This window comes from Salvelinus namaycush, chromosome 27 (assembly GCF_016432855.1).
Source record: "Salvelinus namaycush isolate Seneca chromosome 27, SaNama_1.0, whole genome shotgun sequence".
Classification (NCBI taxonomy): domain Eukaryota; kingdom Metazoa; phylum Chordata; class Actinopteri; order Salmoniformes; family Salmonidae; genus Salvelinus; species Salvelinus namaycush.
In genome coordinates, this window is record NC_052333.1 from 10,845,267 (window position 1) to 10,872,376 (window position 27,110).

Consider the following 27,110-nt stretch of genomic DNA (forward strand, 5'->3'; position numbering starts at 1 on the left):
TCAGGGTAGATTTATCTGGGCATTTAAGATTTGGGCGAGTGGGTGAATTAATCAACTGGGTAAGATTCATAGAATTACAAAACATTTTTAAATCATCAGACACCGGCTTTAACCAACACCAGTTGAGATCACCAATCAAGATCATTTCACTGTAAAGAAGTTTAGACATAAGGTGCGTCAAAGAAGAAAATGCATCACCAAGAGCAGAGGGGGGTCTATAACAGCCAATCACAGTTATAGAGAGGCCCTTTGAAACCTCAATATTTAAAGCAAGAAATTCCAACTGTTTACAAATAGTTTCAGACTTTGCCACACTTACATGGAATTTAGATTTTACATATATAGCCACACCCCCACCTTTCTTAACCCGATCTGTGCGATAAACATTGTAACCACTTATACAAATATCCTTATCAAAAAAAAAAAAAAAAAAAAAAATGATGTAGGAAAAGAGAGGGGAAAATGGGGAGAACAGATCTGGTTATATTCGTCAGTAAAAAAAAACTCAAAGAATCGCATTGTCATGGCAACTGGGCCTGCTAGCCTTCATAGTTTTCCTCCCCCAAAAATATATAAAAATGGAGGGGAATACTGAGGATCTTTTGTGAGGCGCAGATTTCTCCTAAAAAAACAATGACTGGGTCAGACACTTTCCCTCCCTTGTTTTTCCTCTCTTCCTCCACAGCAGCACTCTAACAATGTCTGATCAAATCCCAGATCATGTCCGTGTGTGCGTTATTTCTGGCTGGCCTAGCGTTGCGGTTAACTCAAATGAAAAACGCATAGAGTAGCAGCTCCTCCAGTTTCCCCTTTGAGGTTAGCAGCACTGCAGAACTCTCTGATTCAGCGGTGGAAGGGTTGTTGTCCCACATAGGCTTTTTATTATATCTGTCTCGTTAGATTCCCTCCTTCTAAAATCTGGGTTAAATCAAGGTTTGGACCAATCCCTCCCTAGCCGCAAATTATAATCCTGATACGTAATGGAGGGGTTCCAATGGAAGAACTAAAAACCCAACTGAAAACCCAACCAGTGATGAAGCACTGTATGCCAACCAATATGCAGGTTTTGATACTGTGGCTGTCACTCAGACATGTTGTTGGGCATTATAAGGGGAACCTGTCTGAAAGAGAGGGGAGAGGTCATTGACTGGAATGCAGCTAGGGGTCAAGGGTTAGGGGTCAATAACCTGGTTCATTTTATGACTGCCACCACATGCCCCACTGTCCTCTCCATCTCAGAGTTCTCTCTCTCTCTCATTCTCGGACCTGCTGTGAAGTGACAGATTTTTTACTTTTGGCAATGATTTTTCTACATTAGCTGAATTATGCCAATAAAGGTTTCCTTTTTTAAATATAGATATCCGCCCAATCGCCTCACTCCCTGGCCAAGAGTCAGGAGAAGACCCTGTGCCTGTTAAGTTCTGGTGTCCTCTAAGGTTTCCTGTCTGCTGATGAATCACTGCGGTGGAACTCTGTCTGAAGTGTTTAGAATCTAATCCAAGACCAGCTGAGGAGGAGGGCTCATGGCACAGAAGACACTGACTGACTCAATGTCTATTTATTTTGTGTTTACTGTAGCTAACGAAATTTCATGTATGTATTATACAAGGCAGTTTTGGCAAATCCTGTTTAAGTTGTGGGATAGCTTCCTTATATCGCTTTCATACGAAGACATTTTTCCCGAAAACATTATCATACTGCTAACTTTTTACTGCCTTTTGTTTATATCTGAAAGGTATTGCCGGTATCAAAGCCAAAACTTTTATTTCCACCAAACGACCTAGCTAGTAGTTCTGCCTAAGTTACTGTATTTAGGATAAGTCAATCTATCTAGCTAGTAAGCCAGGCAACTAAAAGCAACTTTCTAGACAACAATGTTGTGGTTTGTTGCTAACGTTAGCTATCTAGCTGGCTAGCAAGCTCATGATTAACAGAACATACAGTACCAGTCAAACGTTTGGACACACCTACTCATTCAAGGGTTTTTCTTTATTTTCACTATTTTCTACATTGTTGAATAATAGTGAATACATCAAAACTATGTCTTGTAGTAACCAAAAAAAGTCTTAAACAAATCAAAATATATTTTATATATTAAGTAGCCACCCTTTGCCTTGATGACAGCTTTGGACACTTTTTATTCTCAATAACAGCAAAATTAACACATTACAAGGTAATTATTTGCAAATGATTTACAAGTAAGGCGAGCTGCAAACTTACTGTTGTAAATGTGAAAAAATGATAGCAGTGCTGTCACTCGGATTATGATAACAATCACAACAGGGTCAAAGTTGTCACGGTTTTCTAAAGTAGAACCCAGAAGCAGACCAGGACAAGGAGAGTAGGACGAAGGTGAGTATTTATTTACAAGTTTAAACGTAGAGGTAGAAAGATCCAGGTGGCGGAGCGGACAGCGGAGGTGAGTTGATGGGAGTGAATAGGCAGATCCAAGGAAGTAACAGAAGCCACCGACGACCAGGCAGGAATGGGGTGAGTGTTCCGGGTGAATGACTGTAGACAGAACAAACGGAGGTAAGTTCAAGGCAAGCAAGACGTACAAAACAACAAAACAAACTCTATCAAACTGGAGGCTGATACGCTGGCACAACATACTGTTCATGGCTAACGATCCGGCAGGGAATGGATGTCAGGTCAGAGCTTATGAAGTGGAGGGGTGATGATCAGGACCAGGTGTGCAGATAGCTGATGGGATACAGGTGCGGGTAATCAGAGATCTCCCAACTAGCTACATCGCCCGGCAACCAGACAGGGTGCGTTCCAGGACACCGGAAAAACACTCCAGGACAGAACACAGGCAAAAACAGACTCAGGAAGCGGGATTCGTGACAGTACCCCCCCTCCGACGAACGCCACCGGGCGGACTACCCGGAGCGCCAGGGTGGAGGCGGTAGAAGTCACGAAGCAGGTCAGCATCAAGGATCTGCCGCCGAGGAATCCAACTCCTCTCTTCTGGGCCATATCCTTCCCAATCCACGAGATACTGGAACCCTCGACCCCGCCGTCTGGAGTCCATGATGCGGCGCACCGTGTAGGCAGGACCACCTCCGATCATCCGAGGAGGAGGAGGACGAGGAGGAGGGGGCAACAGAGGACTGAGGAGAACCGGCTTGAGGCAGGAGACATGAAAGGTGGGGTGTACTCTAAGCGTTGCAGGCAACTTGAGTCGAACCACAACAGGATTAATGATTCTCTCCACCACAAACGGACCAATGAACTTCTGTGACAGTTTCTTCGACTCAGTCCGTAGAGGAAGATCCCGTGTAGTCAACCAAACCTTATCTCCGACGGTATAAGCGGGGGCAGGAATACGGCGACGATTCGCCTGGATCTGATACCGGTCAGAAACTCTAAGGAGGGCCTTCCTGGCCCGATGCCAGGTCCGGTGGCAACGACGAATGTGGGCCTGGACAGAGGGAACCGAGAGATCCCTCTCCTGAGAAGGAAACAAGGGAGGTTGGTAACCGTACAGGCACTGGAAGGGAGACATCCCAGTGCCAGATGAAGGGAGAGTATTATGGGCATACTCGACCCAGGGTAACTGAGAGGACCAAGAGGTGGGATCAGAGGAGACAAGGCAGCGCTGCGTGTACTCCATCTTCTGGTTGGCTTTCTCCGCCTGACCATTAGATTGGGGGCGAAATCCAGATGTGAGACTGACTGTAGCTCCAATGGCCAAACAGAAGGATCTCCAGACAGCAGAGGTAAACTGAGGACCACGGTCGGAAACAATGTCACTGGGCAACCCGTGGACCCTGAAAACTTCCCTAACAAGGATCTCGGACGTCTCAGTGGCAGATGGAAGCTTGGAGATGGGGACAAAGTGAGCGAACTTGCTGAATCTGTCCACAATGGTCAGAATGACCGTGTTCCCAACAGAAGAGGGCAACCCCGTGACAAAGTCCAGGGCCAGATGCGACCAAGGTCGCCGGGGAATAGGTAGGGGGTGAAGAAGCCCAGAGCTGGGCCGATTGGTACTCTTATTCTGCGAACAAACAGGACAAGCGGCAACAAAACTCCGGGTATCTTCTCCCATGGCAGGCCACCAAAATCGTCTGCGCAGTAGCGCCATAGTCCGAGCAACGCCAGGGTGACAAGCTATCTTGCTGGCGTGGGACCACTGAAGGACAGCAGAACGGACCGACTCAGGCACGAACAACCGACCGGGTGGACCGTTACCGGGGCCGGGCTGCGTCCGAAGGGCCGCCATCACATCCTCCTCAATCCTCCATGTAACGGCTCCCACGACAAAGTTCTGGGGAAGAATCGTCTCAGTCTTGGCCCCACTCTCCTCTGAAGTGTTCAGTAAGCAGAAGGCTCTGTCACTTCCTCCCCACCGACCTTATGACTGTGCGATTAATCTGTTCCCTGCAGCTGCCTTTCCCAAGGGACGGTTATACAGTATCTCTCGACCTGAGCGTGAAGCCTTGGAGACCTACATCAAGGAGTCTCTAGCTTCAGGTCTCATTCGCCCCTCGTCATCACCCCTGGGAGCAGGATTCTTTTTTGTGAGCAAGAAGGATGTCTCTCTTCGACCGTGTATTGATTATCGGGGGTTGAATGATATTACGGTCAAAAACAAGTATCCCCTGCCCTTGATGAGCTCTGCTTTCGACTCTTTACAGGGTGCTACGGTGTTTACGAAGCTTGACCTACGCAATGCTTATCATCTGGATCGGATCAGAGAGGGGGACGAGTGGTTGACTGGGTTCAATACACCTATGGGACATTTCGAGTACCAGGTGATGCCGTTTGGACTGACCAACGCTCCTGCTGTGTTCCAAAGTATGGTGAATGACGTGCTGAGAGATATGATTGGTATTTTTGTGTTCGTTTACCTGGATGATATCCTCATCTTCTCGAGGGAGCTTTCCAGCCACGTCCAGCATGTCAAGCAGGTCCTGCAGCGGTTATTGGAGAACCGCCTGTTCGTGAAGGCTGAAAAGTGTGATTTTCACGCCCACACTACGTCCTTCCTCGGGTACATCATCTCCAGGGGAGAGATCAAGATGGACCAAGAGAAGGTTCGGGCGGTTCGGGATTGGGCCCAGCCCGGTACGAGATTGCAGCTCCAGAGATTCCTGGGGTTTGCGAACTTCTATCGGAGGTTTATCCGTGATTACAGCCGGGTGGCCGCCCCTTTAACTGCCCTGACGTCTTGCACCAGAAATTTCTGTTGGACTCCTGAGACAGACCGAGCATTTCTGAACTTGAAGAGCCGATTCACCAACGCCCCGATTCTCTCTCAACCTGACACTTCCCGTCAGTTTGTTGTTGAGGTGGACGCGTCTGATGTGGGGGTGGGCGCCATCCTGTCCCAGCGTAGCTCCACTGACGGTAAACTCTATCCCAGAGCAGTTTTCCCTGCCATTCCCTGGCCGTCTCTTTTCTTCTCCCTAGATCTGGGCGAACGTATTCTCAGCTCCAGGGTCCCTTGCTAATCAGCCTCACACTTTCCCTCCCTCCCTTCTTTCTCGCTCTCTCTCTCCATTTAACTTCCCCAACCAGGTGACGTCATAGCTGCGCGGTATAATAACAATTATGCAAATGAGAATCATATAAAACAAATCCTTTTCCCTTAACGAGGCCCCCTCCCTGGCTTTCTGTGTAATTAAGTATTTCTCCCCAAATAAACAACCCGTCAGTCGTCTGGGGAGATAGGCTACCCACCATCCAGCCAGGCAGCCAGGAATCCAGCCAGTTGGTAGGAGTCGTCTGGGTAGATAGGCTACCCACCAGGCAGCCAGCCATCCAGCCAGCCAGCCAGGCAGTAGGATTAGTGTTTCATACACTACTGCAACCAATCAAATTGATAAAAAGTCAGTAGCTAACAACTCCAATGTATTAATGGGTAGTGAAGCTGGCTATTTGAATCGTCTGTCAAACATTATGACTTAGTTGCTATTCATAGCATGTAGTTAGCTCACTGCTGCTCACTGTTGCAGCAGTTCAAAGGCAGGCTGGCATTTCTGTTTGATGTGTGTTCCAACTACCAATCAGTAGAGTGTAGCTAATGTAGGGGTTGGAAACGGGTCTTTCTGAAGGTAATGATTGTGAGCTCCAGCTTGTTAGTGTGTGTCTGTGTGTGTGTGTGTGTGTGCGTGTGTTTGTGCGTGTGTCTGCTCATATCTCTTCTTTGGGAGAGTTTGGTGCTGAGAACATTACACAGAGACCTCAGCACACAGCAACAGAGGACAGATGAATCCCATTACTCCACAGTGCTGTCTGATGTGTGCATGTGTGTGTGTGTGTGTGTGTGTGTGTGTGTGTGTGTGTGTGTGTGTGTGTGTGTGTGTGTGTGTGTGTGTGTGTGTGTGTGTGTGTGTGTGTATCACTCTGTTTGATGTGCCCCAGTCTTGGAGCGATAGTACTGGCTAATTAGGCAGGGGGGTTATAAAACCCATACAGCTGATTTAATGAGGCCAGAGCAGACAGCAATTTCACCAGCGTTTTGGCCTCACTACACCACACCACACACAAAATGACAGATTCACTGAATTACATGTCGTTTAGAGGAGAGAGATGAGATGGTCACATGCTAAAGCATTTAGAAGGCTGCTGAGAGGTACTAATTGTATATTCGCAATCAGGATGTGCATTGTGGTGTGTGTGTGTTTCTGTGTGTGTGTATGTGTGTGTGTGTGTGTGTGTGTGTGTGTGTGTGTGTGTGTGTGTGTGTGTGTGTGTGTGTGTGTGTGTGTGTGTGTGTGTGTGTGTGTGTGTGTTCTGTGCATCTGTCTCAATGTTCATGTGTTTGTGCACCAAAGCACATTACCTCACACACAAAGGAAAGGAATTACATGCATCTCACTTCCACAACCCATGCTATTTAAAGACTGAAGATTGGTCATCATACACCTAGCCCCTAGCAGTGTTGCTCCAAACACCCCTCTCCAGCAGGGACACCAGAGGTCTTTTCACAGTCCCCAAGTCCTACATAGAGCCCTGACTACATGCACCTGTCTTCCCCCTCAGGTAACTCAAGCTATCAGTAAAAATCTAATTATAAACAGATAAAACAATACCTCACAGCACAAGGCAGACTGTGAAGAGACACATTCTACACACACCCACACACTATTCTTAGTAATGTAATGTTCTATTGTAATATTGTAGTGTAATGATGGGTCAATGTAAAATAGTGTAATGCACAATGTTTTGTATGATGGAAGGTTTTATCTCTGTTAGGACCCCAGGAAGAGAAGCTGCTGCTCTGTTGATGAGTACATCTTTCTCCACTCATGCAGGAGTAATAAAGGCCCAGTTCACAAATGTAGTAATTTTTTAATTATAATTATTTCTACATGTTTTATCAGGGTGTGCTGAAGCACTCTCAGCACCCCTACTTCCCGAGGCTATGATCTCCTACTCTTGTTAATCTCATTCATTCTTCCAGTACTACTGTTGTATGCAGTGAGTCAGTCTGCTGACGCATTGAGTCTAATGAAGGCTCCTCTGCCGCTCATCTTTTACTGAGAAGCACCTTCAAATCCACAGTCATTCACATGACAGCACATATAATTACACTCAACTGGTTGTGCTGTGTCCCATAAGGGTGTGTGTGTGTGTGTGTGTGTGTGTGTGTGTGTGTGTGTGTGTGTGTGTGTGTGTGTGTGTGTGTGTGTGTGTGTGTGTGTGTGTGTGTGTGTGTGTGTGTGCGTGCATACACTCTGTCTGATGTGTCAAAACAGACATGTTTTTCAACACACAATGAACACTATAAATATGTGCATAACCTCTCACAATAATGAATATCCTCTCTGACAAGCAGCCTGCAGCTGTGAAGTCCATGCCTTGATCTGGTGCCTGGCCTGGTGAGAAACATCTGTATGTAAAAGGTGGCCAAATCCATCCACTGGAGCAATCCAATCCCTGATTCACTAGAATCCACAATGGAGCAGAGGCAGCGGTCCAAGACCTCTCTCTCTCTCTCTCTGCTTCTCTCTCTCTCTCTCTCTCTCTCGCTCGCTCGCTCGTTCTCACACACACACACACACACACACACACACACACACACACACACACACACACACACACACACACACACACACACACACACACACACACACACACACACACACACACACACACACCATATTCCTGCCAAGTTAGACAGCGGGCTGCCATTAGACCACACACTTCTCGCGAGACTTCCTACCTCGAAATCTCCCACTGTTTACACAGCAGGAACATGGTTTGGGCAAAATTGGATTCTGACGTTTATTTGATGGTGAGGGACACATTTCACTTTACATCTGGTAAGTAGAGTTTCTAGAGATGATACATACATATGCTTTTGTTGACAGGAAACCTTTTTTGGGTGAAGCCGGCTATATTGTGGTAGTGTTATTTTCCTTCGCCAACAAACAGCACGATGCACAAGTCAAGGAGTTCAACCAATACACACGCTGTTGTTTCCCAAAGCTACTGATATTATCTGTTTCCACTGTTGTTTCCCAAAGCTACTGATATTATCTGTTTCCACTGTTGTTTCCCAAAGCTACTGATATTATCTGTTTCCACTGTTGTTTCCCAAAGCTACTGATAATATCTGTTTCCACTGTTGTTTCCCAAAGCTACTGATATTATCTGTTTCCACTGTTGTTTCCCAAAGCTACTGATATTATCTGTTTCCACTGTTGTTTCCCAAAGCTACTGATATTATCTGTTTCCACTGTTGTTTCCCAAAGCTACTGATATTATCTGTTTCCACTGTTGTTTCCCAAAGCTACTGATATTATCTGGTTCCACTGTTGTTTCCCAAAGCTACTGATATTATCTGTTTCCACTGTTGTTTTGCCTTTGGGTGTGACAACCTGCCTGGCTCTTACTGACAAGGCTCATGCTCACACAGCTTGGGTGGCGTTACACTGCAGGAAATCTACAATGAGTGTTCAGCCAGCTCGCTCCCCTCATTCACACACAACACTGTAACCAGGACACAGATACACACACATACACATACACACAGTCGTGCACACACACACACACTCAAACACACACACATATTGAGAAGGCAGCTGTAGTGCTCTCTCCAGGTGTGAAGCAGAGAGCTGTCTGTTTCTATGTTCTAATCCTCTCCACTCATCAGCACCTTTCCCTGACATTTGAGCTCAGATGAGGTCACCTCTGCCTCACTGTGGCCTTGACACACGTAGAGAGGAGAGGAGGGGAGGGGATGAGAGGAGATGCATTTTCCTGTACTGCCTTTGTTCAAATTGACAGATATTTTGACATTGTTTGATTCACTGTGGAATGGAAATTGAAATGCCAGTTTACAACGCAATACAGTATGTGCTACTAAGCACTGTGCATATATTTGCCCCTTCTTCTGCAAACATCCTTCTGTTTGGAAGTGTCTAAAAGCATCTCACGACTATGATCAAATCTGACAGGTTCTCAGGCCAAGGATACAAACATATGTCCCATTCATGCTGCGTATCATTTTATATCTCTCCTTGTCCAAGGCTGTAATCCCAACATGTTTTAAGCTGACCACCATTATCCCTGTTCCCGAGAGCTCCACGGTAACCTCCCTCAATTACTATCGCCCTGTAGCACTCACATCTGTAATTATGAAGTGCATTGAAAGGCTGGTCATGACACACATCAACACCATCATCCCAGACACCCTAGACCCACTCCAATTCGTATACCACATCAATAGATACACAGATGATGCAATCTCAGTGCACTTCACACTGCCCTCTCCCACCTGGACAAGAGGGGAAATAACTATGTGAGAATACTGTTCATAGACTACAGCTCAGCATTCAACACCATAGTTCCCTCCAAGCTCATCACCATGCTATGTACCCTAGGACTGAACACCTCCCTCTGCAACTGGATCCTGGACTTCCTGGCGGGTCGGCCTCAGGTGGTGAGGGAAGGCAACAACGCCTCCACCACGCTGAGCCTCAACACGGGGGCCCCTCAGGGGTGTGTGCTTAGTCTCCTCCTGTACTCCCTGTTCACCCACGACTGAGTGGCCGCGCACAACTCCAACACCATCATCAAGTTTGCTGACGACATGACGGTGGTAGGCCTGATCGTCGACGGCGGTGAGTCAGCTTACACGGAGGAGGTCAGAGACTTAGCAGTGTGGAGCCAGGACAACAACCTTCCCGCAACGTCAGTAAGACCAAAGAGCTGATTGTGGGGAAAGCATGCCCACATCACTGCCATCCAGGTCCTCTGTATTTGAGGATGGCCCGAAAAATTGCCAAAGACTGTTCACTCTGCTACCGTCCGGCAAACTGTACCAGAGCATCGGCTCTCGGACCAACAGGTTCCGAGACAGCTTCTACCCCGAAGCCATAAGACTTCTAAATAGCCAGACTGCTAAATAGTCAATTAATGGTACCCAAACTATCTGCACTGACTCTATCTTGCACTGAGCCTACGCACACTCACTAGACTATATACAGTTGAAGTCAGAAGTTTACGTACACTTAGGTTGGAGTCATTAAAACTTGATTTTCAACCACTCCACAAATTTCTTGTTAACAAACTATAGTTTTGGCAAGTCGGTTAGGACATCTACTTTGTGCATGACACAAGTAATTTTTCCAACAATTGTTTACAGACAGATTATTTCATTTATAATTCACTGTATCACAATTCCAGTGGGTCAGAAGTTTACATACACTAAGTTGACTGTGCCTTTAAACAGCTTGGAAAATTCCAGAAAATTATGTCTTGGCTTTAGAAGCTTCTGTGCGCGGCCACTCAGTCGTGGGTGAACAGCTTCCTGTTGAAGTTGCAGACGTGTTGCTGTGCGTTTTATTGCTGTGCGTTTTGCTGCCAACTTTACTTTGCTAGCTGACAACTTTACGTTTTGTTTTTTTTCTTTTTAATTACCGTTTATATTTTTAGTTTTTCCCTCGCAACTTTTTTCCTCATTCAACTTTTTCACTCCGGACGCTTTATCTGGACATGGTTCGTCAGCACCTTCAACAGCCGAAGCTAAGTAGTAACATTAACATGATGTCTTCTAATTGCAGTCGCTGTACTCATAATATACAGGAGAACGATCGCCTTACGGCGAGGATAGCTGTGCTACAAGCCCAGCTTCAGACGCAATCGTTAGGCAAGGGTAATTTCAGTGTAGGAAAGGAAGAAACAGCGTCTGTGCCACCAGTAAGTACAGATAGTAACGTTAGTATAAATCCCCCCGCACAGTCCCCGCAGCCGGACAACTTTCTCATGGCTTCTGGAGGGAAATGCTGTAGGAATGCTCAACTGGTGTCGCTCATTCAGCCGACAGAAACTTTCAACCGGTTCTCCCCATTATGTAGCGAGTCGGAGTCTGAGGCTGAGTCTTCTCTTGTCTCTACTCCTCCCGCTACGGGGTCTGAGACGCCGAAGGCTCCAACCATTAGCTCTGACAAATTGAAAACCCTAGTCATTGGCGACTCCATTACCCGCAGTATTAGACTTAAAACGAATCACCCAGCGATCATACACTGTTTACCAGGGGGCAGGGCTACCGACGTTAAGGCTAATCTAAAGATGGTGCTGGCTAAAGCTAAATCTGGCGAGTGTAGAGAGTATAGAGATATTGTTATCCACGTCGGCACCAACGATGTTAGGATGAAACAGTCAGAGGTCACCAAGTGCAACATAGCTTCAGCGTGTAAATCAGCTAGAAAGATGTGTCGGCATCGAGTAATTGTCTCTGGCCCCCTCCCAGTTAGGGGGAGTGACGAGCTCTACAGCAGAGTCTCAGCACTCAATCGCTGGTTGAAAACTGTTTTCTGCCCCTCCCAAAAGATAGAATTTGTAGATAATTGGCCCTCTTTCTGGGACTCACCCACAAACAGGACCAAGCCTGACCTGCTGAGGAGTGACGGACTCCATCCTAGCTGGAGGGGTGCTCTCATCTTATCTACCAACATAGATAGGGCTCTAACTCCTCTAGCCCCACAATGAAATAGGGTGCAGGCCAGGCAGCAGGCTGTTAGCCAACCTGCCAGCTTAGTGGAGTCTGCCAATAGCACAGTCAGTGTAGTCAGCTCAGCCATACCCATTGAGACTGTGTCTGTGCCTCGACCTAGGTTGGGCAAAACTAAACATGGCGGTGTTCGCCTTAGCAATCTTATTAGGATAAAGACCTCCTCCATTCCTGCCATTATTGAAAGAGATCGTGATACCTCACATCTCAAAATAGGGTTACTTAATGTTAGATCCCTCACTTCAAAGGCAGTCATAGTCAATGAACTAATCACTGATCATAATCTTGATGTGATTGGCCTGACTGAAACATGGCTTAAGCCTGATGAATTTACTGTGTTAAATGAGGCCTCACCTCCTGGTTACACTAGTGACCATATCCCCCGTGCATCCCGCAAAGGCGGAGGTGTTGCTAACATTTACGATAGCAAATTTCAATTTACAAAAAAAAAAAATGACGTTTTCGTCTTTTGAGCTTCTAGTCATGAAATCTATGCAGCCTACTCAATCACTTTTTATAGCTACTGTTTACAGGCCTCCTGGGCCATATACAGCGTTCCTCTCTGAGTTCCCTGAATTCCTATCAGACCTTGTAGTCATAGCAGATCATATTCTAATTTTTGGTGATTTTAATATTCATATGGAGAAGTCCACAGACCCACTCCAAAAGTCTTTCGGAGCCATCATCGACTCAGTGGGTTTTGTCCAACATGTCTCTGGACCTACTCACTGCCACAGTCATACTCTGGACCTAGTTTTGTCCCATGGAATAAATGTTGTAGATCTTAATGTTTTTCCACATAATCCTGGACTATCGGACCACCATTTTATTACGTTTGCAATCGCAACAAATAATCTGCTCAGACCCCAACCAAGGAGCATCAAAAGTCGTGCTATAAATTCTCAGACAACACAAAAATTCCTTGATGCCCTTCCAGACTCCTTCTGCCTACCCAAGGACGTCAGAGGACAAAAATCAGTTAACCACTTAACTGAGGAACTCAATTTAACCTTGCGCAATACCCTAGATGCAGTTGCACCCCTAAAAACGAAAAACATTTGTCATAAGAAACTAGCTCCCTGGTATACAGAAAATACCCGAGCTTTGAAGCAAGCTTCCAGGAAATTGGAACGGAAATGGCGCCACACCAAACTGGAAGTCTTCCGACTAGCTTGGAAAGACAGTACTGTGCAGTACCGAAGAGCCCTCACTGCTGCTCGATCATCCTACTTTTCCAACTTAATCGAGGAAAATAAGAACAATCCAAAATTTATTTTTGATACTGTTGCAAAGCTAACTAAAAAGCAGCATTCCCCAAGAGAGGATGGCTTTCACTTCAGCAGTAATAAATTCATGAACTTCTTTGAGGAAAAGATCATGACCATTAGAAAGCAAATTACAGACTCCTCTTTGAATTTGCGTATTCCTCCAGGGCTTAGCTGTCCTGGATCTGCACAGCTCTGCCAGGGCCTGGGATCGGGAGAGACACTTAAGTGTTTTAGTACTATATCTCTTGACACAATGATGAAAATGATCATGGCCTCTAAACCTTCAAGCTGCATACTGGATCCTATTCCTACTAAACTACTGAAAGAGCTGCTTCCTGTGCTTGGCCCTCCTATGTTGAACATAATAAACAGCTCTCTATCCACCGGATGTGTACCAAACTCACTAAAAGTGGCAGTGATAAAGCCTCTCTTGAAAAAGCCAAACCTTGACCCGGAAAATATAAAAAACTATCGGCCTATATCGAATCTTCCATTCCTCTCAAAAATTTTAGAAAAAGCTGTTGCGCAGCAACTCACTGCCTTTCTGAAGACAAACAATGTATACGAAATGCTGGTTTTAGACCCCATCATAGCACTGAGACTGCACTTGTGAAGGTGGTAAATGACCTTTTAATGGCGTCAGACCGAGGCTCTGCATCTGTCCTCGTGCTACTAGACCTTAGTGCTGCCTTTGACACCATCGATCACCACATTCTTTTGGAGAGACTGGAAACCCAAATTGGTCTACACGGACAAGTTCTGGCCTGGTTTAGATCTTACCTGTCGGAAAGATATCAGTTTGTCTCTGTGAATGGTTTGTCCTCTGACAAATCAACTGTACATTTCGGTGTTCCTCAAGGTTCCGTTTTAGGACCACTATTGTTTTCACTATATATTTTACCTCTTGGGGATGTTATTCGAAAACATAATGTTAACTTTCACTGCTATGCGGATGACACACAGCTGTACATTTCAATGAAACATGGTGAAGCCCCAAAATTGCCCTCGCTAGAAGCCTGTGTTTCAGACATAAGGAAGTGGATGGCTGAAAACTTTCTACTTTTAAACTCGGACAAAACAGAGATGCTTGTTCTAGGTCCCAAGAAACAAAGAGATCTTCTGTTAAATCTGACAATTCATCTTGATGGTTGTAAAGTCGTCTCAAATAAAACTGTGAAGGACCTCGGCGTTACTCTTGACCCTGATCACTCTTTTGACGAACATATCAAGACTGTTTCAAGGACAGCTTTTTTCCATCTACGTAACATTGCAAAAATCAGAAATTTTCTGTCCAAAAATGATGCAGAAAAATTTATCCATGCATTTGTTACTTCTAGGTTAGACTACTGCAATGCTCTACTTTCCGGCTACCCGGATAAAGCACTAAATAAACTTCAGTTAGTGCTAAATACGGCTGCTAGAATCCTGACTAGAACCAAGAAATTTGATCATATTACTCCAGTGCTAGCTTCCCTACACTGGCTTCCTGTTAAGGCAAGGGCTGATTTCAAGGTTTTACTGTTAACCTATAAAGCGTTACATGGGCTTGCTCCTACCTATCTTTCCGAGTTGGTCCTGCCGTACATACCAATACGTACGCTACGGTCACAAGACGCAGGCCTCCTAATTGTCCCTAGAATTTCTAAGCAAACAGCGGGAGGCAGGGCTTTCTCCTATAGATCTCCATTTTTATGGAACAGTCTGCCTACCCATGTGAGAGACGCAGACTCGGTCTCAACCTTTAAGTCTTTACTGAAGACTTATCTCTTCAGTAGGTCATATGATTGAGTGTAGTCTGGCCCAGGAGTGTGAAGGTGAACGGAAAGGCTCTGGAGCAACGAACCGCCCTTGCTGTCTCTGCCTGGCCGGTTCCCCTCTCTCCACTGGGATTCTCTGCCTCTAACCCTATTACAGGGGCTGAGTCACTGGCTTACTGGTGCTCTTTCATGCCGTCCCTAGGAGGGGTGCGTCACTTGAGTGGGTTGAGTTACTGACGTGATCTTCCTGTCTGGGTTGGCGCCCCCCCTTGGTTTGTGCTGTGGTGGAGATCTTTGTGGGCTATACTCGGCCTTGTCTCAGGATTGTAAGTTGGTGGTTGAAGATATCCCTCTAGTGGTGCGGGGGCTGTGCTTTGGCAAAGTGGGTGGGGTTATATCCTTCCTGTTTGGCCCTGTCCAGGGGTATCTTCGGATGGGGCCACAGTGTCTCCTGACCGCTCCTGTCTCAGCCTCCAGTATTTATGCTGCAGTAGTTTGTGTCGGGGGGCTAGGGTCAGTTGGTTATACCTGGAGTACTTCTCCTGTCTTATCCAGTGTCCTGTGTGAATTTAAGTATGCTCTCTCTAATTCTCTCGTTCTCTCTTTCTTTCTCTCTCTCTGAGAACCTGAGCCCTAGGACCATACGTCAGGACTACCGGGCATGATGCCTCCTTGCTGTCCCCAGTCCGCCTGGCCTTGCTGCTATTCCAGTTTCAACTGTTCTGCCTGCGGTTATGGAACCGCCACCTGTCCCAGACCTGTTGTTTTTCAACTCTTAATGATCGGCTATGAAAAGCCAACTGAAAATTATTCATGATTATTATTTGACCATGCTTGTCACTTATGAACATTTTTGAACATCTTGGCATAGTTCTGTTATAATCTCCACCCGGCACAGCCAGAAGAGGACTGGCCACCCCTCATAGCCTGGTTCCTCTCTAGGTTTCTTCCTAGGTTTTGGCCTTTCTAGGGAGTTTTTCCTAGCCACCGTGCTTCTACACCTGCATTGCTAGCTGTTTGGGGTTTTAGGCTGGGTTTCTGTACAGCACTTCGAGATATTAGCTGATGTACGAAGGGCTATATAAAATAAACTTGATTGATAGGCTAATTGACATCATTTGAGTCAATTGGAGGTGTACCTGTGGATGTATTTCAAGGCCTACCTTCAAATTCAGTCATGGGAAATCAAAATAAATCAGCCAAGACCTCAGAAAAAACATTGTAGACCTCCACATGTTTGGTTCATCCTTGGGAGCAATTTCCAAATGCCTGAAGGTAACACGTTCATCTATACAAACAATAGTACGCAAGTATGAACACCATGGGACCACGCAGCCGTCATACCGCTCAGGAAGGAGACGCGTTCTGTCTCCTAGAGATGAACGTACTTTGGTGCAAAAAGTGCATATTAATCCCAGAACAACAGCAAAGGAAGATGTGTGAAGATGCTGGAGGAAACAGGTACAAAACAAAAAACAAACAAAAATAGAACTGTTTGACCATAATGACCATCGTTATGTTTGGAGGAAAAGGGGAGAGGCTTGCAATCCAAAGAAAACCATCCCAACCGTGAAGCACGTGGGTGGCAGCATCATGTTGTGGGGGTGCTTTGCTGCAGGAGGGACTGGTGCACTTCACAAAATAGATGGCATCATGAGGCAGGAAGATTATGTGGATATATTGAAGCAACATCTCAAGACATCAGTCAGGAAGTTAAAGCTTGATAGCAAATGGGTTTTCCAAATGGACAATGACCCCAAGCATACTTCCAAAGTTGTGGCAAAATTGCTTATGGACAATAAAGTCAAGGTATTGGAGTGGCCATCACAAAGCACTGACCTCAATCCAATAGAAAATTTGTGGCCAGAACTGAAAAAGCGTGTGCGAGCAAGGAGGCCTACAAATCTGACTCAGTTACACCAGCTCTGTCAGGAGGAATGGGACATAATTCATCCAATTTATTGTGGGAAGCTTGTGGAAGGCTACCAGAAACATTTGACCCAGGTTAAACAATTTAAAGGCAATGCTACCAAATACTAATTGAGTGTATGTAAACTTCTGACCCACTGGGAATGTGAATAAATAAATAAAAGCTGAATAAAATAATTCTCTCTACTATTATTCTGACATTTCACATTCTTAAAATAAAGTGGTGATCCTAATTGACCTAAGACAGGGAATTTTTACGAGGATTAAATGTCAGGAATTGTGAAAAACTGAGTTGAAATGTATTTGGCTAAGGTGTATGTAGACTTCTGACTTCAACTGTATACACACCATATACACACTCACTAACACACACTACACTATCACTCCCACACAAATATTTCACACATACAAACATACATACACACACACTTTTACACTCAACATTTGCTGTTGCTACTCTGTTCTTTATTTGACTCTAATTGTTATTTATCCGGATGCCTAGTCACTTTACACTGCCATAATGTACATATCTACCTCAAGTACCTCATACCTCTGCACATTGATCTGGTACTGGTACTCCCTGTATATAGCTCTGCACATTGATCTGGTACTGGTACTCCCTGTATATAGCTCTGCACATTGATCTGGTACTGGTACTCCCTGTATATAGCTCTGCACATTGATCTGGTACTGGTACTCCCTGTATATAGCTCTGCACATTGATCTGGTACTGGTACTCCCTGTATATAGCTCTGCACATTGATCTGGTACTGGTACTCCCTGTATATAGCTCTGCACATTGATCTGGTACTGGTACTCCCTGTATATAGCTCTGCACATTGATCTGGTACTGGTACTCCCTGTATATAGCTCTGCACATTGATCTGGTACTGGTACTCCCTGTATATAGCTCTGCACATTGATCTGGTACTGGTACTCCCTGTATATAGCTCTGCACATTGATCTGGTACTGGTACTCCCTGTATATAGCTCCATTCTGTGTATTATATTTTATTCCTCTACTGTTAGTTACTATTTTATTTGTTATAAAAAAAAAAGTTGGGAAAGGTTCTTAAGCAAACATTTCACTGTAAAGTCTACACCAGTTGTATTTGGTACATGTGATAAATCAAATGTCTTTGATTTGATATATGGACTTCACTGAAGACAGTCTTTCTATTGGAGACTCTGGTCCTGGTTTTTATTGGTTAGTTTCAATTTCACAAGTGAGAAAATCCAATCAAATTATATTGGTTGCATATACAGATTTAAAGATCATATCGCAGGTGCAGTGAAATGGATGTGTTTCTAGCTCCAACAGAGCAGTAATACCCCTCTGATGTCAAAAACGACAGACCTTTTTTATTTTATTTCCAAAACACTTGAGCGTGCTGTCTCTGACCAACTCTCTCAGAATGATCTTCTTCACCCTAACCAGTCAGGCTTCAAGAAGGGTCACTCAACTGAGACTGCTCTTCTCTGTCACGGAGGCTCTCCGCTCTGCCAAAGCTGACTCTCTCTCCTCTGTTCTCATCTTCCGAAATCTATCCGCTGTCTTCCACACCATGAACCATCAGATCCTCCTCTCCACCCTCTCAGGGCTGGGTGGCTCAGGCACGTCGCTCCTACTAGGTGATGTGGAGAGGATCTGTGTTTGTACCATGTACTCTCACTACTGGTGTCCCCCAGGGCTCGGTTCTAGGCCCTCTCTTCTTCTCTCTATACACCAAGTCACTCAGCTCCGTCATATCCTCACATGGTCTATCCTATCATTGCTATGCAGATGACACTCAACTACTTTTGTCCTTCCCCCCTTCTGACACCCAGGTGGCGACACGCATCTCTGCCTGCCTGGCAGATATCTCAATTTGGATGTCTGCCCACCACCTCAAGCTCAACCTTGACAAGACGGAGCTGCTCTTCCTCCCGGGAAAGGCCTGTCTGCTTCTAGACCTCTCCATCACGGTTGATAAGTCCACAGTGTGCAAATAACCTTGGCATGACCCTGGACAACACCCTGCCGTTCTCTGCAAACATCAAAGCAGTGACTCGCTCCTGCAAGTTCATGCTCTACAACATCAGTGGAGTACGACCCTACTTCACACAGGAAGTGGCGCAGGTCCTAATCCAGGCACTTGTCATCTCCCATCTGGACTACTGAAACTCGCTGTTGGCTAGGCTCCCTACTTGTGCCATTAAACCCCTGTGATTTATCCAGAATGCTGCAGCCCGCCTGGTGTTCAACCTTCCTAAGTTCTCCAATGTCACCCTGCTCCTCCATACACTCTGCTGGCTTCCAGTCGAAGCTTGCATCTACTACAAGACCATGGTACTTGCCTATGGAGCAGCAAGAGGAATTGCCCCTTCAGGTTCTGCTCCAAGCCTACTCCCCAACTCCATTCTGACACCTCTGGTCTCTAGGCCCTCCCACCCCTCTCCTCTGTCTTGGTACCCCCCTAAAGCTAGGACAGCAGAGTCCCTACCCATCTTCCCCCTGAAGCTAGGACAGCAGAGTCCCTACCCATCTTCCCCCTAAAGCTAGGACAGCAGAGTCCCTACCCATATTCCGAAAACATCTGAAACCCTACCTCTTCAAAGAGTATCTTTAATAATGCCACATCATCCCCCCACCCAAAAAAAGCCTTTTGTGAACTAACACTCACACTTGACTATTTTCCCCTTACTAGCTTTGACTTTGCTGATAGCTATTATATTTATTGACGAAAAATATATTTTCTATGACTGTGATACGTGGTCATCCCACCTAGCTATCTTAAGATGAATGCACTAACTGTAAGTCGCACTGGATAAGAGCATCTGCTAAATTACTAAAATGTAAATGTAAAATGCATTAAAATAAATAAAAACAATACACACATAATTCTGAAAAATATAAAGAAATTAAGAAATGTCCTAAACGAGCAATGTCAGAGACTGGAATATAAATATATATATATATATATATATATATATATATATATACATACATACATATAATGGTGTGTACAGACAGTATATTAATAGAAAAGGTGTGTACAGCAGTAATTATATAGGATTAGCCATGACTAGAATATAGTATATACATATAAAGTGGGGAAAACAGTATGTATTATTAAAGTGACCAGTGTTCAATGACTATGTACATAGGGCAGCAGTCTCTAATGTGCAGGGTAGAGTACCAGGTGGTAGCCGGTTAGAACAGTGACTAAGGCTAGTGGTGACTGTTTAACAATCTAATGGCCTGGAGATAGAAGCTGTTTCTCAGTCTCTCGGTCCCAGATTTGACGTACCTGTACTGTCTCCACCTGGATGGTAACGGGATGAACAGGCCGTGGCTCAGGTCCTTGAAAATATTTTTAACCTTCCTGTGACACTGGTTGCTGTAGATTTCCTGGAGGGCAGGCAGTGTGCCCCCGGTGATGCGTTGGGTTGACGGCACCACCCTTACAAAAAAAGATTGCAGTCAGAGGGCAGTATAACTGCAGTACACTGAAGTATAACTGCAATTAGAGATTTACTGCAGTAATTTTGCAGTGTAACTGCAGTTATTCTGTAATTACTGTGTCCAAAATACCACAGTCGACTGCAGTTTCAAAACTGCAATCTTTTTTTGTAAGGACACCCTCTGGAGAGCCCTGCAGTTGCAGATGGTGCTGTTGTAGCATATGGCTAGGATAACCACTTGGCCTATGTGTTAAAGCAAAATGTTATTTTTCATTATCACCATTGTTGAAAGAAAGTGCTTTACATTATGTGATTTCTATTTGCTTGATGAAAAATGTAATAAAAACTGCAATCCCCAGTGTTTGTCTGTATACTGTGGTTTGAGTGAGAGCTTTGTTGACTATATAAAATACTAGGCATATGCTGATGTAGCCTATAGTAGCTATTTGCAGAGCGTCTGTTGAGCATATTGTTTTACAGTAGCCTAGTTGTTATCAGTGGAGGCTGCTGAGGGGAGGACGGCTCATAATAATGGCTGGAATGGAGTCAATGGAATGGCATCAACCACATGGAAACCACTTGTTTGATACCATTCCATTGACGCCATTACAGCCATTATTATGAACCGTCCTACCCTCAGCAGCCTCCACTTGTTATGTAAGATTGTTCTCCAAATCAAATCCCAATCCATTCCCACCTCAAGCTCCATGCCGTTGTTTTTCTCCCGCTCCTCCTACTTTCACCCCCATTGTGATTCTCCGGCTCACACTTTGCTGGAGTTGGTGCGGAGTGAGCAGGATAAAAAAAACAACAGCTATAGGTGCTTTTACGGATTTTATTTTCCTGCCTTCAATGATTCCCGAAGATGCATTGATGTCGCCGTTTAAAATCGAGGGAGTTTGTCTTGAAAGTAGGTCCAGGTTTAGCGACGACGTTGCGAAGTTGTTCCCTTGAAGTTTTCCCCCAAGGGCTGCAAAGCGAAGTCCCTGTTTACTATTCAACTACCCCAGCCACCATGGCGAGGCGGGTAGGGGGAGAAGGATCCGTGATTTTAACACACATTACATACACGAATTGGAGTAAGCAATCGAGACTCCACTGGTATAACTTCATGGCTGTTTCTTGGAGCTTTATGGCAGTCTTGTCGCTTCTATGTTGTGGGGTTTGTGGTGCCGAAACGGAGTTCTCGATCTTGGAGGAGGCACAAGTTTTAGCCGTACAAATGAAAAAACTGTCCTCGCAGGAGCTTGGAGTCTTCAACATGCAGGTAACAAAACTGTTCAAATGTTCTGTTTCGATTTTAACATTCGACACAGTTATTTTTGACGTATTATCTACTTGCGCATTGACTTGTATCATGAATTGGTTCTGTTGCAATCTACAGTCACTAGGCTACAGCTACTAATTATGCCACATTGTTGCAGTTCTGTACTAGTGTAACTTTGTGGTCAGAAATGTAACAAATGTTCTATTAAACTAGCTACATCAATTACAACAACCACGTCCTTTGTAGCTATTCACGCTATTTATTTGCCTTTGGCTCAGTAGCAGCCATTCTTGAAAGGCGCTCTCTTTGAAGTCGTATGCGGATGACAAAATGTTGCAGTGTGACAAGGAAAACACAATTTTCAAGGCACTTCGATACCGAAGTTACTTTTTCGTAGGAGGTTAGGATATTTTAACAGCACCTTGAGATAGTTGGTGTGTTGTCACACTTTATCAGGAACTGCATCACCTAGAAGTCCTAGAGGAAGGAGGTTAGAGGATAAATTATTCTGATAATAACACTCTTTACCTGCAGCATTTCAGCGTTGATTAGACGCGTTATCTTCTCAGAACCTTTTTTATAGGCTTTATGGTGTCACATTTATAACGTTTATAGTGTCAGATTTCTGTTACATTTATGAATGACCACAATTAGTGTGTGTGAATGGGGAGGGGAGAACTAAACACACTTAATTCACATCCCCTCCTCTCACCACACCACTGCTCCTATTTTAGGTGAAATTATTTGCTGTTATTTTGACGAAAACAGAAATCTGCCATGATTTTACTATTTGGCTTAGTGCGATGTGGATAGTACAAAATTATTTCGTTTGTTTCTAATAGCTGAACATTTTAAATGATTGATTACGGAATTAGTGCCTTCTTTTGCGTTGACATTTTGTTGTCTTTGTGGGTACATTGTAGAAAACCGCTAAATGCACACAATTATCATATTTTAATTATCCTGATTGATTTTCGGAACACTGTTTGTCGTGCTAATTTAAAATGGAATTTGGCCATGGCCAACAAATGGCGAACAGTGCAGTGATGGTGGAAGGGGGTTGCTTCACACTTCAGAGGCAGGGCTCACAGTGATGATCAGTAGGGAGCCCAGTCCAAATGGTGTTTCATCTTCCCACTACCCTTCATCCTACCACTGTGACCTGGCTTTCAGGCCTGCTGTGATCCCCGGAGCCTTCTTTGTTTCCTTTCTCTTTTCCTTTCCTGTGAAGCACATTGCGATTTTTTTTCCCCTGTGAAGGACATTGGGAATTTTTCTTTCCTGTGAAGGACATTGGGATCTTTTCTTTCCTGTGAAGGACATTGGGATCTTTTCTTTCCTGTGAAGAACATTGCGATTTTTTTTCCCTGTGAAGGACATTGGGATCTTTTCTTTCCTGTGAAGGACATTGGGATCTTTTCTTTCCTGTGAAGGACATTGGGATCTTTTCTTTCCTGTGAAGGACGTTGGGATCTTTTTTTTCCTGTGAAGGACGTCGGGATCTTTTTTTCCCTGTGAAAAACGTTGGGATCTTTTTTTCCCTGTGAAGAACGTTGGGATCTTTTTTTCCCTGTGAAGAACGTTGGGATCTTTTTTTCCTGTGAAGAACGTTGAGATCTTTTCTTTCCTGTGAAGAACGTTGAGATCTTTTCTTTCCTGTGAAGAACGTTGGGATCTTTTCTTTCCCTGTGAAGAACATTGGGATCTTTTTTTTTCCCTGTGAAGAACATTGGGATCTTTTTTTTTCCCCTGAGAAGAACATTGGGATCTTTTTTTTCCCCCTGTGAAGAACATTGGGATCTTTTTTTCCCTGTGAAGAACGTTGGGATCTTTTTTTCCCTGTGAAGAACGTTGGGATCTTTTTTTCCTGTGAAGAACGTTGAGATCTTTTCTTTCCTGTGAAGAACGTTGGGATCTTTTCTTTCCTGTGAAGAACGTTGGGATCTTTTCTTTCCCTGTGAAGAACGTTGGGATCTTTTTTTTTTCCCTGTGAAGAACATTGGGATCTTTTTTTTTCCCTGTGAAGAACATTGGGATCTTTTTTTTTTCCCTGTGAAGAACATTGGGATCTTTTTTTTCCTGTGAAGAAGGTTGGGATCTTTTTTTTCCTGTGAAGAAGGTTGGGATCTTTTTTTTCCTGTGAAGAAGGTTGGGATCTTTTTTTTCCTGTGAAGAAGGTTGGGATCTTTTTTTTCCTGTGAAGAAGGTTGGGATCTTTTTTTTCCTGTGAAGAAGGTTGGGATCTTTTTTTTCCTGTGAAGAAGGTTGGGATCTTTTTTTTCCTGTGAAGAAGGTTGGGATCTTTTTTTTCCTGTGAAGAAGGTTGGGATCTTTTTTTTCCTGTGAAGAAGGTTGGGATCTTTTTTTTCCTGTGAAGAAGGTTGGGATCTTTTTTTTCCTGTGAAGAAGGTTGGGATCTTTTTTTTCCTGTGAAGAAGGTTGGGATCTTTTTTTTCCTGTGAAGAAGGTTGGGATCTTTTTTTTCCTGTGAAGAAGGTTGGGATCTTTTTTTTCCTGTGAAGAAGGTTGGGATCTTTTTTTTCCTGTGAAGAAGGTTGGGATCTTTTTTTTCCTGTGAAGAAGGAGGTTGGGATCTTTTTTTTCCTGTGAAGAAGGAGGTTGGGATCTTTTTTTTCCTGTGAAGAAGGAGGTTGGGATCTTTTTTTTCCTGTGAAGAAGGAGGTTGGGATCTTTTTTTCCTGTGAAGAAGGAGGTTGGGATCTTTTTTTCCTGTGAAGAAGGAGGTTGGTATCTTTTTTTCCTGTGAAGAAGGAGGTTGGGATCTTTTTTTCCTGTGAAGAAGGAGGTTGGGATCTTTTTTTCCTGTGAAGAAGGAGGTTGGGATCTTTTTTTCCTGTGAAGAAGGAGGTTGGGATCTTTTTTTCCTGTGAAGGACATTCCATGTCTGAAATGTGTGTTATAAATAAATCTTGATTTGATTTCCCCCCTCTTTGCTCTTTCTTGGTTTCTTTCTCTTCCTTTCAGTTTCTCTCTGTGTTGACCTCATGATACTATTATCCATATTATTTTGGCCATTGATGTCTTCAAATATTCATGCCTTGGCTGGGTTGTACTCTGAGTGTAATTTAATGAATGGCCATATTTATCAGTCTTCTGGTTTGAGTCTGAGGTTTTGGTTGGTTTCTGATTCATCCTACAAAATCATTCATGGCAAAAAATTGATTTTTTTGTTTTTTCCTGTAAAACTGCAACATTCTCGGTTGATTGTCATGTTATTTTACAAGCTGTGAAAATGTAGCTGGGCTTTTAGCTGATTTAATTCAGGCATTGCATTGATATGAAGCTATATGTTTGGTCTGACCTCTTTGACCACAAAGTTAGGTGTACTGTATCCAGATTAAACAGTCACCTCCCCATGTAAATAATCTTAACGATGTGGCTATGGCAGCTGATCTCCCTGCGGTTGAGAGCATTGGGCCAGTAGCTGAAAGGTTGCTGGTTCGGATCCCAGGGCCGACTAGGTGGACAATCTGTCTGTGCCCTTGAGCAAGGCACTTAACCCTAATTGTCCCTGTAAGTCACTCTGGATAAGAGTGTCTGCTAAATGACAAAAAAATAATACTAATAATATGAAGACAAAATAACTCTCTCTACTACTAAAGCTAGACTAGGCTGGGAATGTGTCCATACTGGGATTATACTGAAGTGCTCTGACCCAATCCTGAGTCCACAGTGAATTATACAGGAGGAAGTATACACAAAGCATTTAAAGAGACAGATACATTTGTCATAATTCCTGTTTGCATGATATCGTTTCTTACCGGGATTACATTTATCCATTTTTGTTGGTCTTTCTATAATCAACCAAACCTCACATTGTCCTCTGCCCATGTAAATAAGTGTAAATCTGGTCTTATTTGTAATATGATGTGTGCCACTGCCCTGTCATGGTCTCTTGAGTCAGTGGGTTAAATTGATACAATCTGTCAGTGGCTTATTCAATTATCAAGGGAGCCTGGTTACACAGACAAACCCTATGTTCTCAATCGCGTTTGTAACTTAATGCGTGGATAATCAAGTGCTTCTGTGGAGAGGAGATGAGCTTTGGTGCCGAGTGAGCAGGCCTACCGCTGACATTTCTTACATGTGCTCCTAAGTGGAAAAATATAGGAGCACATTAAGACATTACAAATATTCTAGGTATTAATGATAAGAATTGCCAGCAATTACAAAATATATATATATTTTTTTACAAGGGGGCATTGGTGGTCCCAAATTAAAATTCCAGGTAGCACAGTCAAATATTTAGGAGCATATGTGACCAAAATGGTAACACTGTAGAGCCCTGCCCGGAAAGCATTTTTAGGACAACATTCAATGGTTGAAATTGTTCTAATTTAAGAGACATAATTTTTACCTAATTTGCAGTGGAATTAAACACTGGTGTCTTTATTGTATTTTCTCAACTGTTGAGACACAGCAACCCAGGCCTATGTAGCCTTTAACAGTTAGGCCTAGCCAACTAAGCGGAGCATAGGGACTGCATTATAGACAGCATAGCCGCAGCCTAGAGAAATCAGATGCTCATCACTCACTCTCTGTGTAAGTACAGTTTTCCCAGAGAGCATGTATTTGCCTTCTATAACCCCTGATCAATATGTTGATTCTCCATCTGAAAAGTGGGGCTACTTCCTATAAGCACAGGAAGGTGGAAGCAGGGGGTTGTGGGGCTTGCGGTTTGTTTTGGCGTTTGCTCGTCCAGAATCCTGTACAGGCCTCCTAATTGAATAATTATGGTATAAATAAAAATGTGTGGGGGGTGCGGAACCTGTGAAGGATCCCCAGGAAAGAATCTTTAGGTCCTGATCTTCAGGGTTGGGTCCTGTCCAAGTCCAACAGTTGTCGAGAGGGTATGAGACTCTTTCCTTCTCCCTGGCTGCTCTTTCTTGTCATGGTTTTACTTCTGACTAGACAAGCTCGGTTACACATCTCTCTTTTCCTTTCACCTATCTTAGTGGTCAAAATGCAGACTATAAGAGAAGACAATACACATGCACCAAAACAATCTGAACTCCTGATGTTTCTCTGCAGAGCAGCTTCAAAGTGCCTGTGCTGCATTGGCTATGGTGCTCTTGTAATACCCAGCAGACCCACAGTGGTCTGCCAGTGATGCCCTGGTGTGTTTTGCTAGTTATTAGGAACACCTATCTCTGTGTGTACATGCTCTGTTGAGGGAAAAAAACACACATTGCTTCCAATTATGACATATATTTATTTTCAAAATTGCAATATAGTAGATGATGTAGAAAATTACCCCCAAAAACAGCAGCTCACAACTGTAGCCCGGTCCTGTGCTGAATGTGTCGCCTTGGTTCTGGTCTCTTCACAGACAGTGTCTAGGTGGGACCCATCTCTCACGGGGAGGAGCCCTATTAAGAAAGCCTCTAGGAAATCAGCCAGATGGTTAACGGCCCTGGGCCTCCATCCATCACACTTAGCCTTGTTGGTGGGTT

The 27,110-nt window shown here is 44.3% G+C and overlaps 2 protein-coding genes across 2 annotated transcripts in view; both read left to right on the forward strand.

Annotated features, from left to right (window-relative positions):
* Nucleotides 1-27,110, forward strand: part of LOC120022027 (cytoplasmic dynein 1 intermediate chain 1) — a 464,568-nt gene that overhangs the window by 124,554 nt on the left and 312,904 nt on the right.
* LOC120021981 (VWFA and cache domain-containing protein 1-like) overlaps nucleotides 21,502-27,110 on the forward strand; it is a 154,714-nt gene continuing 149,105 nt past the window's right edge. Inside the window, exon 1 of the mRNA XM_038965785.1 lies at nucleotides 21,502-21,636. Within this exon, the coding sequence (XP_038821713.1) occupies nucleotides 21,502-21,636 (135 nt within the window). The remainder of the gene's footprint in view (nucleotides 21,637-27,110) is intronic.